The sequence below is a fragment of the Heterodontus francisci genome, chromosome 12, assembly GCF_036365525.1.
Source record: "Heterodontus francisci isolate sHetFra1 chromosome 12, sHetFra1.hap1, whole genome shotgun sequence".
Classification (NCBI taxonomy): domain Eukaryota; kingdom Metazoa; phylum Chordata; class Chondrichthyes; order Heterodontiformes; family Heterodontidae; genus Heterodontus; species Heterodontus francisci.
In genome coordinates, this window is record NC_090382.1 from 121,478,800 (window position 1) to 121,492,446 (window position 13,647).

General features: G+C 44.4%; 1 protein-coding gene across 10 annotated transcripts in view; it reads left to right on the top strand.

Moving 5' to 3' along the window:
- The window catches only part of arap3 (ArfGAP with RhoGAP domain, ankyrin repeat and PH domain 3), a 613,394-nt gene that overhangs the window by 349,636 nt on the left and 250,111 nt on the right, over positions 1–13,647 (top strand). For all 10 annotated transcript variants that reach the window (XM_068044105.1, XM_068044114.1, XM_068044106.1 and 7 more), the window contains one exon: positions 2,644–2,843. In XM_068044105.1, coding sequence (XP_067900206.1) covers positions 2,644–2,843 — 200 coding nt within the window. The remainder of the gene's footprint in view (positions 1–2,643; positions 2,844–13,647) is intronic.

The following is a 13,647-nucleotide window of genomic DNA, read 5'->3' on the forward strand; positions in this document are numbered from 1 at the left end:
ATCGAAGTATTCCATGTCCACTGACTCCCCTTTATCAATTCTGTTCGTAACATCCTCAAAAAGCTCCATAAGGTTCATCAAACATGATTTCCCATTCATAAATCCATGTTGACTGTGCCAAATCAGATCATTATTATCCAAGTGTCCATTTATCACATCCTTTAGAATAGATTCTAGCATTTTCCCTACTACTGATGTAAGGCTATGATAAAAACAAGAAATGCTGGAACCACTCAGCAGGTCTGGCAGCACCTGTGGAAAGAGAAGCAGAGTTAACGTTTCGGGTCAGTGACCCTTCTTCGGAACTGACAAATATTAGAAAAGTCACAGGTTATAAGCAAGTGAGGTGGGGGTGGGGCAAGAGATAACAAAGGAGGTCAAGATTGGACCAGGCCACATAGCTGACCAAAAGGTCATGGAGCAAAGGCAAACAATATGTTAATGGTGTGTTGAAAGACAAAGCATTAGTACAGATTAGGTGTTAATACACTGAATATTGAACAGCAGCAAGTGCAAACCTGAAAAAAAACAGTGGGTAAGCAAATTGAACAAACTAAGATGAAATGAAATAAATGCAAAAAAAAGATTGTAAAAAATGTAAAAAAGAATGTAAAAAAAAAGGAAGAAAGAATAACTAAAAATGAAAGTAAAATGGGGGGCTGTCATGCTCTGAAATTATTGAACTCAATGTTCAGTCCGGCAGGCTGTAGTGTGCCTAATCGGTAGATGAGATGCTGTTCCTCGAGCTTGCGTTGATGTTCACTGGAACACTGCAGCAATCCCAGGACAGAGACGTGAGCATGAGAGTAGGGGGGAGTGTTGAAATGGCAAGCATCCGGAAGGTCAGGGTCCTGCTTGCGGACTGAGCGGAGATGTTCCGCAAAGCGGTCACCCAGTCTGCGCTTGGTCTCCCCAATGTAGAGGAGACCACACTGTGAGCAGCGAATACAGTATACTACATTGAAAGAAGTACAAGTAAATCGCTGCTTCACCTGAAAGGAGTGTTTGGGGCCTGGGATAGTGAGGAGAGAGGAGGTAAATGTGCAGGTATTACACCTCCTGCGATTGCAGGGGAAGGTGCCATGGGGCTTTTCTGCCATTTTATTATTCCCCGTTATAAATTCTCCTGACTCTGCCTGTAATGGACCCATATTTGTCTTAGCCAAACGTTTCCTTTTTACTTACCTATAGAAGCTTTTACAGTCCGTTTTTATGTTTTTTGCTAGCTGACATTCATATTCTATTCTCCCTTTCTCCATCTGTTTCTTGGTCCTCCTTTGCTGTATTCTAAAATTCTCCCAATCCTCAGGTTTACTACTATTTCTGGAAACTTTATTTACCTTTTCTTTTAATCTTATACAATCGTTAACTTCCTTTGTTAGCCACAGTTGACTGACTTCTCTTAGAGGGGTTTTGTGTCTTGAAGGAATGTATAGTTGCAGCAAACTATGCAATATTTCTTTGAAGACTATCCATTTCCTATGTACCGTCCTACCTTTTAATGTATTTTCCAATTCCACCTTAGCCAATTTACCCCTCATACCTTCATAATTTCCTTTGTTCAATTTTAACACCCTGGCTTCAGATTGAACTACCTCACTTGCAAACATAATGTAAAATTCTATCATGTTATGGTCACTCATCCCTAAAGGTTCTTTTACAACAAGATTATTAATTAACCCTTTCTCATTACATAATACTAGATCTAAATGGCATATTGGCCTTTATTGCAAGGGTAATAGAGTACGAGAATAGCAAAGTCTTGCTACAATTGTATGGGGCTTTGGTGAGACCACACCTGGAATACTGTGTGCAATTTTGGTCTCCATATTTAAGGAAGGGTATACTTCCATTGGAGGCAGTACCGTGAAAGTCCACTAGATTTCTCCCTGGGATGAGAAGGTTGACCTATGATGAGAGGCTGAGTAAATTGGGTCTATATTCTCTGGAGTTTAGAAGAATGAGAGGTGATCTCATTGAAACATTCAAGATTCTGAAGGGACTTGATAGGATAGAATCTGAGAGATTGTTTCCACTGGTCGAGGAATCTAGAACACGGGGACACAGTCTCAGGATAAGGGGCCGATCATTTAGGAGTGAGAGGAGGAGAAATTTCTTCATTCAGAGGGTTGTGACTCTTTGGAATTCTCTACCTCAGAGGATTATGGATGCTCCATCATTGAATATAATTAAGGCTGAGAAAGATAGATTTTTAGTCTCTAAGGGAATCAATGGATATGGGGACCAGGCGTAAAAGTGGAGTTCAAGGCCAAGATCAGCCATGATCGTATTGAATGGCAGAGCAGGCATGATGTCTACTAGTCTACTCCTGCTCCTATTTCTTATGTTCTTATATTCTTATTTATGTGAATGGCATATGTATCCGTAATAGTGTCCATATAATCTGAAAGCCTACTGTAAAAATGGGACAAGACAAAAAGGATCAACCAGTCACCCAGTTAATAATATCTTTGGAGGGATCCGAGTTTAATTATTATTTTACCTGGGTCAGAAAAATTACATTTTCAGATCTAAATTAAGTTGAATCCATTCCAAATAGATAAAGACAAGCTGAACTGAACTGGTAAATAGAGTCCATGGTAATTTTATTGGAATAACATTTGATGCTTCTGAATGCTGCAGTTTCACAGCAGAATCAGAACGAGAGAAGAAAGAATGGGTTGAGGCACTTCAGGACTCGATTGCTGAGACTTTATCCGATTATGAAGTGGCTGAGAAGATATGGTCAAACAAGTCCAACAGAGCATGTGCAGACTGCAAAGCACTGAATCCTGACTGGGCATCCATTAACCTCTGTGTCGTTATCTGTAAGAGGTGTGCAGGTAATTGGCAACAACTTTTACCATTTCATCTCTGGATTCAGACAACAGTTTAAACTTCCTTGCGTATAATTTAAACATACATCATAGAGCCCTAGCGTCATCGAGTCATTTATGGTTGGTTCTCCATAGAGCAGTTCAGTCAGTTTCACTGACCTCCCCCCGCCCCCACTCAATCCCCTAACCCTACAAATTTATTTCCTTCAAGTGCCCATCCAATTTCCTTTTGAAATCATTCATTGTCTCCTCTTCCATCACCCTTGTGGGCAGCAAGTTCCATTCGCTGCGTAAAAGAGTTCTTCCTCACATTCCTCCTTCATCTCTTCCCCAAAATCTTCAACGTGTGTTCCCTAGTCGTTGTACCATCAGTTAATAGGAATGGTTTTTCCTTGTCGAAGTTATCTAAGCCTGTCATAATCTTGAACACCTCTATTAAATCTCCCCTCAATCTCCTTTGCTCCAAGGAGAACAACATCAGCTTTTCCAACTTCATTTTGTAGCTAAAGTCCCTCATCCCTGGAACCAATCGAATAAATCTGCTCTGCATCCTCTCAAGGACCCTCACATCCTTCTTAAAGTGTGGTGACCAGAACTGGACGCAATAGTCTAATTGGTGCCTAACCAGAGCTTTATAAAGGTTCAGCCTAACTTCCCTGCTTTTGTACTCCAATGCTCTATTTATGAAGCTCAAAATCCCATATGCTTTGCTAACCACTCTTTATGTCCTGCCACCTTCAAAAATATATGTGCGTGCATCCCCAGGTCCCTCTATTCCTGCATACTCTTTACAACTGCATCATTAAGTCTATATTGCCTCACCCTATTCCTTCTGCCAAAATGCATCAACTCACACTTATCTGTAGTAAATTCCATCTGCCGTCTCTCTGTCAATTCTGCTAGCCAACCTATGTCCTGTTGCAGGCAGTTTGTACCATCCTTACTGTTTGCCACTCCTCCAAGTTTGGTATCATCAGCAAATTTTGTAATTCTACGCTGTATTCCAAGTTCCAAGTGATTTATATATAGCAAAAAAAGCAGTGGTCCTAGCACTGGCCCTTGGGGAACCCCACTGTCTACTATCCTCTAGTCTGAAAAACAACCATTTACTATGACTCGCTGTTTTCTATCCTTAATTTTTTATCCAACTGGACACTGACCTCCTATTCCATGAGTCTCACTTTTGTTTACTAGCCTTTCATGTATTACTTTATCAAACGCTTTCTTAAAATCCATATAGACAACATCCACTGCATCCCCTTCTCGGTTACTTCACCAAAAAATTCAATTGGATTAGTCAAGTGTGATCTGCCTTTTACAAATCCATGCTGGCTCTCCTTAATTAACTCAAACCTGTTCAAGCGCCTGTTGATTTTTCCCTGAGTATTTTTCTAAAACCTTACCCACCACTGATGTCAAACTAACTGCCCTGCAGTTGCTAAGACTGTCTTTACACCCTATTTTGAATAAGAGCGTCATATTTGCCACTCTCTAACCCACTTCCCCCATAGCTAGGGAAAATTGGAAGATTATGGCAAGCCCTTCCATTATCTCCACCCCCACTTCCTTTAGCAACCTGGGATGCAAACCATTCGGACCAGGTGACTTATCTACCTTAAGCATAGCCAGCCTTTCCAGTAACTCCTCCCTCTTAAATTTTACCCTATCCATTGCCTCTATTCTCTCTGCTTCTACTAATATTTTGTCAGATTGCTCTTCATTAGTAAACACTGATACAAAGTACTCATTAGGTATTCTAGTCTTGCCCTGTACCTCTAAGCATATATTAGCCAATTTCTTCATAATTAGCCCCACTCCACTTCATACATAAAGGAATATGGGGACATAAAGGGATATGGGGATAGTGTGGAAAAAAAGCATTGAAATGGACGATCAGCCATGATCGTATTGAATGGCGGAGCAGGCTCGATGGGCTGATTGGCCTACTCCTGTTCCTATGTCCCTCACTACCTGCTTGCTATTTACATGCCAGTAGAAGATTTTTGGGTTCCTTTTATGTTGACTGCCATTCTATTTTCATATTCTTGTTGGGGGTAATGTTGACATTGGGCAATAGGGTTAAACTGCTGATATGATTCAGCAGTCCATTATACATTATTTGCTTTCAGATGTGGTTCAGAAGTAACACTCTCAACTGCGTCTGAAGATAGTGGGTTCAAATCCCACTCCAGAGACTGGTGCACACTGTCTAGGCTGATACTCCCATTGCAGGAGTGAGGGACTAATGCACTGTCAAAGGTGTAATTTTGTTAGATGAGGCATTAAACTTGTGCTTTGGAAAGAAAAGATCCCATAGCACGAGTAACGAAGAGCAGGGGAGATCCCCCGTGCCCCTGTGTCCTGTCCTGTATTTAACAATTAACAACTGCAAACAGATTATCTCACCTTGATTAAGTTGCTGTTTGTGGGACCTTGCTGTGTGAAACATGTTGTATATGTGGTTACTTGCTCCATCAGGATTCATCACAGACTAAGATGTTGTCCATATGTCATATTATTACTTCAAGGCCATGTAGAATGTTCAGGTGCAGATGTTATACCGAATGGTAACTTAGAAACATAGAAAATAGGAGCAGGAGTAGGCCATTCGGCCCTTCAAACCTGCTGCGCCATTCATTATGATCATGGCTGATCATCCAACTCAGTAACCTGTTCCCGCTTTCGCCCCACATCCTTTGATCCCTTTAGACCCAAGAGCTATATCTAACTCCTTCCTGAAAACATACAATGTTTTGGCCTCAACTGCTTTCTGTGGTAGCGAATTCCACAGGCTCACCACTCTCTAGGTGAAGTAATTTCTCCTCATCTCAGTGCTGAAAGGTTTACCCTATATCTTTACATTATGACCCCTGGTTCTGGACTCCCCCACCAGCGGGAATATCCTTTCTGCATCTACCCTGTCAAGTCCATGTGAGAATTTTATAGGTTCCTATGAGATCCCCTCTCACTCTTCTGAACTCCAGCAAATATAATCCTAACCAACTCAATCTCTCCTCATACGTCAGTCCCACCATCCCAGGAATCAGTCTGGTAAACCAAATGATTTGGAGGAAAGTATAGGTGGTCTGATTAGCAAGTTTGCAGACGACACTAAGATTGGTGGAGTAGCAGATAGTGAAGGGGACTGTCAGAGAATACAGCGGAATATAGATAGATTGGAGAGTTGGGCAGAGAAATGGCAGATGGAGTTCAATCAGGGCAAATGCGAGGTGATGCATTTTGGAAGATCCAATTCAAGAGTGAACTATACAATAAATGGAAAAGTCCTGGGGAAAATTGATGTACAGAGAGATTTGGGTGTTCAGGTCCATTGTTCCCTGAAGGTGGCAACGCAGGTCAATAGAGTGGTCAAGAAGGCATACGGCATGCTTTCCTTCATCGGACGGGGTATTGAATACAAGAGTTGGCAGGTCATGTTACAGTTGTATAAGACTTTGGTTCGGCCACATTTGGAATACTGCGTGCAGTTCTGGTCGCCACATTACCAAAAGGATGTGGATGCTTTGGAGAGGGTGCAGATGAGGTTCACCAGGATGTTGCCTGGTATGGAGGGCGCTAGCTATGAAGAGAGGTTGAGTAGATTAGTATTATTTTCATTAGAAAGACGGAGGTTGAGGGGGGACCTGATTGAGGTGTACAAAATCATGACAGGTATAGACAGGGTGGATAGCAAGAAGCTTTTTCCCAGAGTGGGGGATTCAATTACTAGGGGTCACGAGTTCAAAGTGAAAGGGGAAAAGTTTAGGGGGGATATGCGTGGAAAGTTCTTTACACAGAGGGTGGTGGGTGCCTGGAACGCGTTGCCAGCGGAGGTGGTAGACGCGGGCACGATAGCGTGTTTTAAGATGTATCTCGACAGATACATGAATGGGCAGGAAGCAAAGAGATACAGACCATTGGAAAATAGGCGACAGGTATAGATAGAGGATCTGGATCGGCGCAGGCTTGGAGGGCTGAAGGGCCTGTTCCTGTGCTGTAATTTTCTTTGTTCTTTCGCTGCACTCCCTCTATAGAAAGAACATCCTTCCTCAGATAAGGAGACCAGAACTGCACACGATATTCCAAGTGTGGCCTCACCAAGGCCCTGTATAATTTTATCGGTTTCTATGAGACCCCCCCTCACTCTTCTGAACTCCAGCGAATATAATCCGAACCAACTCAATGTCTCCTCATATGTCAGTCCCGCCATCCCAGGAATCAGTCTGGTAAACCTTCGCTGCACTCCCTCTATAGCAAGAACATCCTTCCTCAGATAAGGAGAGCAAAACTGCACACAATATTCCAGGTGTGGCCTCACCAAGGCCCTGTATAATTGCATCAAGACATCCCTGCTCCTGTACTCGAATCCTCTCGCTATGAAGGCCAACATACTATTTGCCTTTTTTACCGCCTGTTGCACCTGCATGCTTACCTTCAGCGACTCGTGTACGAGAACACCCAGGTCTCGTTGCATATTCCCCTCTCTCAGTTTATAGCCTTTCAGATAATAATCTGCCTTCCTGTTTTTGTACCAAAGTGGATAACCTCACATTTATCCACATTATACTGCATCTGCCATGCATTAATCCACTCACTCAACTTGTCTAAATTACCCTGAAGCCTCCTCACAACTCACCCTCCCACCCAGTTTTGTGTGATCTGCAAATTTGGAGATATTACATTTAGTTCCCTCATCTAAATCATTAATATATATTGTGAATAGCTGGGGTCCTAGCACCGATCCCTGCGGCACCCCACTAGTCACTGCCTGCCATTTGGAAAAAGACCCATTTATCCCTACTCTTTGTTTCCTGTCCGCCAACCAATTTTCTAACCATCGCAATACACTGCCCCCAATCCCATGCGCTTTAATTTTACACGCTAATCTCTTATGTGGGGCTTTATCGAAAGCCTTCTGAAAGTCCAAATAAACCACATCCGCTGGCTCCCCATCATCTACTCTATTAGTTACATCCTCGAAGAATTCTAGTAGATTTGTCAAGCATGATTTACCTTTCGTAAATCCATGCTGACTCTGCCCGATTCTACCACTGTTCTCCAAGTGCTCTGCTATAAAATCTTTGAGAATGGACTCAAGAATTTACCCCACTACCGGCGTCAGGCTGACTGGTCTATAATTCCCTGCTTTCTTTCCACCTCCCTTTTAAAATAGTTGGGTTAAATTAGCTCCCCTCCAATTTGTAGGAACTGTTCCAGAGTCTATAGAATCTTGGAAGATGACCACCAATGCAGCCACTATTTCTGGGGCCACTGCCTTAAGTACTCTGGGATGCAGAATATCAGGCCCTGGGGATTTATCGGCCTTCAATCCCATCAATTTCCTCAACACCATTTCTCTACTAATACTGATTTCCTTCAGTTCCTATCTCTCATTAAACCCTGTGTTCCCCAACATTTCTGGTGTGATATTTGTGTCCTCCTTTGTGAAGACAGAACCAAAGTATACATTTAGTTGGTCAGCCATTTCTTTGTTCCCCATAATAAATTCCCCTGTTTCTGACAGTAAGGGAGCTACATTTGTCTTCACCAATCTTTTTTCTCTTCACATACCTATAGAAACTTTTACAGTCAGTTTTTATGTTCCCCGCAAGCTTGCTCTCGTACTCTATTTTCCCCTTCTTAATCAATCCCTTGGTCCTCCTTTGCTGAATTCTGAACAGCTCCCAATCCTCAGGTCTGTTGTTTTTCCTGGCAAATTTATATGCCTCTTCCTTGGATCTAATATTATCTCTAATTTCCCTTGTAAGCCATGGTTTGGCTACCTTTCCCGTTTTACTTTTGCGCCAGACAGAAATAAAAAATTGTTGCAGTTCATCCATGCACTCTTTAAATGTTTGCCATTGCCTATCCACCGTCATCCCTTTAAGTAACGTTCCCCAATCCATCATAGCCAACTCGCGCCTCATAATTTCATAGTTTACCAAGATTCAGGACCCTTGTCTCAGAATCAACTACATCACTGTCCATCTCGATGAAGAATTATATCATATTATGGTCGCTCTTCAAGAAGTGGTTCAAGAGTTCACCTACCTAGGCTCAACTATCACCAGTAACCTGTCTCTAGGTGCAGAAATCAACAAGCGCATGGGAAAGGCTTCCACTGCTATGTCCAGACTGGCCAACAGAGTGTGGGAAAATGGCGCACTGACACGGAACACAAAAGTCCGAGTGTATCAAGCCTGTGTCCTCAGTACCTTGCTCTATGGCAGCGAGGCCTGGACAACGTATGTCAGCCAAGAGCGACGTCTCAATTCATTCCATCTTCGCTGCCTCCGGAGAATACTTGGAATCAGGTGGCAGGACCGTATCTCCAACACAGAAGTCCTCGAGGCGGCCAACATCCCCAGCTTATACACACTACTGAGTCAGCGGCGCTTGAGATGGCTTGGACATGTGAGCCGCATGGAAGATGGCAGGATCCCCAAAGACACATTGTACAGCGAGCTCGCCATTAGTATCAGACCCATCGGCCGTCCATGTCTCCGCTTTAAAGAGTCTGCAAACGCGACATGAAATCCTGTGACATTGATCACAAGTCGTGGGAGTCAGTTGCCAGCGTTCGCCAGAGCTGGCGGGCAGTCATAAAGGCAGGGCTAAAGTGTGGCGAGTCAAAGAGACTTAGCAGTTGGCAGGAAAAAAGACAGAGGCGCAAGGGAAGAGCCAACTGTGTAACAGCCCCGACAATCAAATTTTTCTGCAGCACCTGTGGAAGAGCCTGTCACTCTAGAATTGGCCTTTATAGCCACTCCAGGCGCTGCTCCACACACCACTGACCACCTCCAGGCGCTTACCCATTGTCTCTCGAGATAAGGAGGCCAAAGAACAACGAACAGAACATCCCCAAGGGGTCTCACACAATGAGATTGTCAATTATTCCTCTCTCATTACACAATACTCAGTCCAGGATGGCCTGTTCTCTAGTTGGTGCCTCAACATATTGGTCCAGAAAACCATCCCGTATACACTCCAAGAATTCCACCTCTACGATATTGTGAGTAATTTGATTTGCCCAATCGATATGCAGATTTAAGTCACCCATAATTAGAACATAGAACAGTACAGCACAGTGCAGGCCCTTCGGCCCCCGATGATGTGCCGACCCTTCACCCTACTCTAAGATCAAACTACCTACATCCCCTTCATTCTACTATCATCCATGTACCTATCCAAGAGTCGCTTAAATGTCCTTAATGTATCTGCTTCTACTACCACCGCTGGCAGTGCATTCCACGCGCTCACCACTCTCTGTGTAAAGAACCTACCTCTGACATCTCCCCTAAACCTTCCTCCAATCACCTTAAAATTATGCCCCCTGGTGATAGCCCTTTCCGCCCTGGGAAAAAGTCTCTGGCTATCCACTCTATCTCTGCCTCTCATCATCCTGTACACCTTTATCAAGTCACCTCTCATCCTTCTTCGCTCCAATGAGAAAAGCCCTAGCTCCCTCAACCTTTCTTCATAAGACATGCCCTCCAGTCCAGGCAGCATCCTGGTAAATCTCCTCTGCACATTCTCTAAAGCTTCCACATCCTTCCTATAATGAGGCAACCAGAACTGAACACAATATTCCAAGTGTGGTCTAACCAGGGCTTTATAGAGCTGCAGCATAACCTCGCGGCTCTTAAACTCAAATCCCCCTGTTAATGAAAGTCAACACCCCATACGCCTTCTTAACAACCCTATCAACTTGGGTGGCAACTTTGAGGGATCTATGCATGTGGACCCCAAGATCCCTCTGTTCCTCCACACTGCCAAGAATCCTGTCTTTAAGCCTGTATTCTGCATTCAAATTCGACCTTCCAGAATGAATCACTTCACACTTTTCCAGGTTGAACTCCATCTGCCACTTCTCAGCCCAGCTCTGCATCCTGTCAATGTCCCGTTGCAACCTACAACAGCCTTCCACACTATCCACAACTCCAGCAACTTTTGTGTCATCGGCAAACTTACTAACCCAGTCTTCCACTTCCTCATCCAAGTCATTTATAAAAATCACAAAGAGCAGAGGTCCCAGAACAGATCCCTGCAGAACATCACTGGTCACCGAGCTCCAGGCTGAATACTTTCCATCTACTACCACCCTCTGTCTTCTATGGGCCAGCCAATTCTGCATCCAGGCAGCCAAACTTCCCTGTATCCCATGCCTCCTTACTTTCTGAATGAGCCTACCATGGGGAACCTTATCAAACGCCTTGCTAAAATCCATATACACCACATCCACTGCTCTTCCTTCATCAATGTGTTTTGTCACATCCTTAAAGAATTCAATAAGGCTTGTGAGGCATGACCTGCCCCTCACAAAGCCATGCTGACTATCTCTAATCAAACTATGCTTTTCCAAATAATCATAAATCCTGTCTCAGAATCCTCTCCACTAATTTGCCCACCTCCGACGTAAGGCTGACTGTTCTGTAATTCCCAGGGTTATCCCTATTCCCTTTCTTGAACAAGGGAATAACATTTGCCACCCTCCAATCATCCGGTACTACTCCAGTGGACAGTGAGGACGCAAAGATCATCGCCAAAGGCGCGACAATCTCTTCCCTCGCTTCCCGTAAAAACCTTGGGTATATCCCGTCTGGCCCCGGGGACTTATCCATCCTCATGTCTTTCAAAATTTCCAGCACATCCTCCTTCTTAACATCAACCTGTTCGAGCATATCAGCCTGTTTCACGCTGTCCTCACAAACGTCCAGGTCCCTCTCACTAGTGAATACTGAAGCAAAGTATTCATTAAGGACCTCCCCTACCTCCTCCGACTCCAGGCACAAGTTCCCTCCACTATCCCTGATCGGCCCTACCCTCACTCTGGCCATCCTCTTGTTCCTCACATAAGTGTAGAACGCCTTGGGATTTTCCTTAATCCGACCCGCCAAGACTTTTTCATGTCCCCTTCTAGCTCTCCTAAGTCCATTCTTCAGTTCCTTCCTGGCTACCTTGTAACCCTCTAGAGCCCTGTCTGATCCTTGCTTCCTCAACCTTAAGTAAGCTTCCTTCTTCCTCTTGACTAGCTGTTCCACATCTCTTGTCATCCAAGGTTCCTTCACCCTACCATCCCTTCCTTGCCTCATCGGGACAAACCTATCCAGCAGTCGCAGCAAGTGCTCCCTAAACAACCTCCACATTTCTATCGTGCATTTCCCTGAGAACATCTGTTCCCAATTTAAGCTCCCCAGTTCCTGCCTAATAGCATTGTAATTCCCCCTCCCCCAATTAAATATTTTCCCATCCCGTCTGCTCCTGTCCCTCTCCATGACTATAGTAAAGGTCAGGGAGTTGTGATCACTATCACCGAAATGCTCTCCCACCGAGAGATCTGCTACCTGGCCTGGTTCGTTGCCAAGCACCAAATCCAACATAGCCTCCCCTCTAGTCGGCCAATCTACATATTGAGTCAGGAAACCTTCCTGGACACACCTGACAAAAACTGCTCCATCCAAACTATTTGCACTAAGGAGGTTCCAATCAATATTAGGGAAGTTGAAGTCACCCATGACAACAACCCTGTTACTTCTGCATCTTTCCAAAATCTGCCTCCCAGTCTGTTTCTCCATGTCTCTGTTGCTATTGGGGGGTCTATAGAAAACTCCCAATAAAGTGACTGCTCCTTTCCTGTTTCTGACTTCCACCCATACTGACTCAGTAGACAAACCCTCCTCGACGACCTCCCTTTCTGCAGCTGTGATACTATCCCTGATTAGCAATGCCACTCCCCCATCTCTTTTACCTCCCTCCCTATTCCTTTTGAAACATCTAAACCCCGGAACATCCAACATCCATTCCTGTCCCTGTGATATCCAAGTCTCCGTAATGGCCACAACATCGTAGCTCCAAGTACTGATCCATGCTCTAAGTTCATCACCCTTATTCCTGACACTTCTTGCATTAAAATAGACACACTTCAACCCATCATACTGGCTGCAACTTTGCCCTGTCAACTGTCTAACCTTCCTCACAGACTCTCTGCACTCTGTATCTGCCTGTTCAACAGCTACCCCATCCACTGATCCGTAGCTCCGGTTCCCATCCCCCTGCCAAACTAGTTTAAACCCTCCTGAAGAGCTCTCGCAAACCTCCCGCCCAGGATATTGGTGCCCCTCCAGTTCAGATGCAACCCGTCCTACTTGTACAGGTCCCACCTTCCCCAGAAGGTATCCCAATGATCCACATATCTGAATCCCTCCCTCCTGCACCAGCTCTGTAGCCACGTGTTCAGCTGCACTCGCTGTCTGTTTCCAGCCTCACTAGCACGTGGCACCGGTATCAATCCTGAGATTACTACTCTGCTCATCCTTTTAGCTTCCAACCTAACTCCCTATATTCGCTTTTCAAGTCCTCATCCCTTTTCCTAGCTATGTCATTGGTACCGATGTGTACCACAACTTCTGGCTGCTCCCCCCTAAGAATCCTGTGGACTCGATCCGAGACATCCCTGACCCTGGCACTCGGGAGGCAACATACCATCCGGGAGTCTCGTTCGCGACCACAGAATCTCCTGTCTGTTCCTCGAATTGCAGATGTTCCTTCATCGCATGTGTCTCTAATTTCCTGTTTAATGCCGTTCCCAACATCACCACAACAGTTTGGGGGTATATATACAACCCCCACTAACGTTTTTTGTCCCTTAGTGTTTCTCAGCTCTACCCATATAGATTCCACATCGTCAGAGCTAATATCTTTCCTCACTATTGCGTTAATTTCCTCTTTAACTAGCAATGCAACTGCACCACCATTTGCTTTTTGTCTGTCCTTCCTAAATACTGAACATCCCTGGATGTTCATTTCCCAT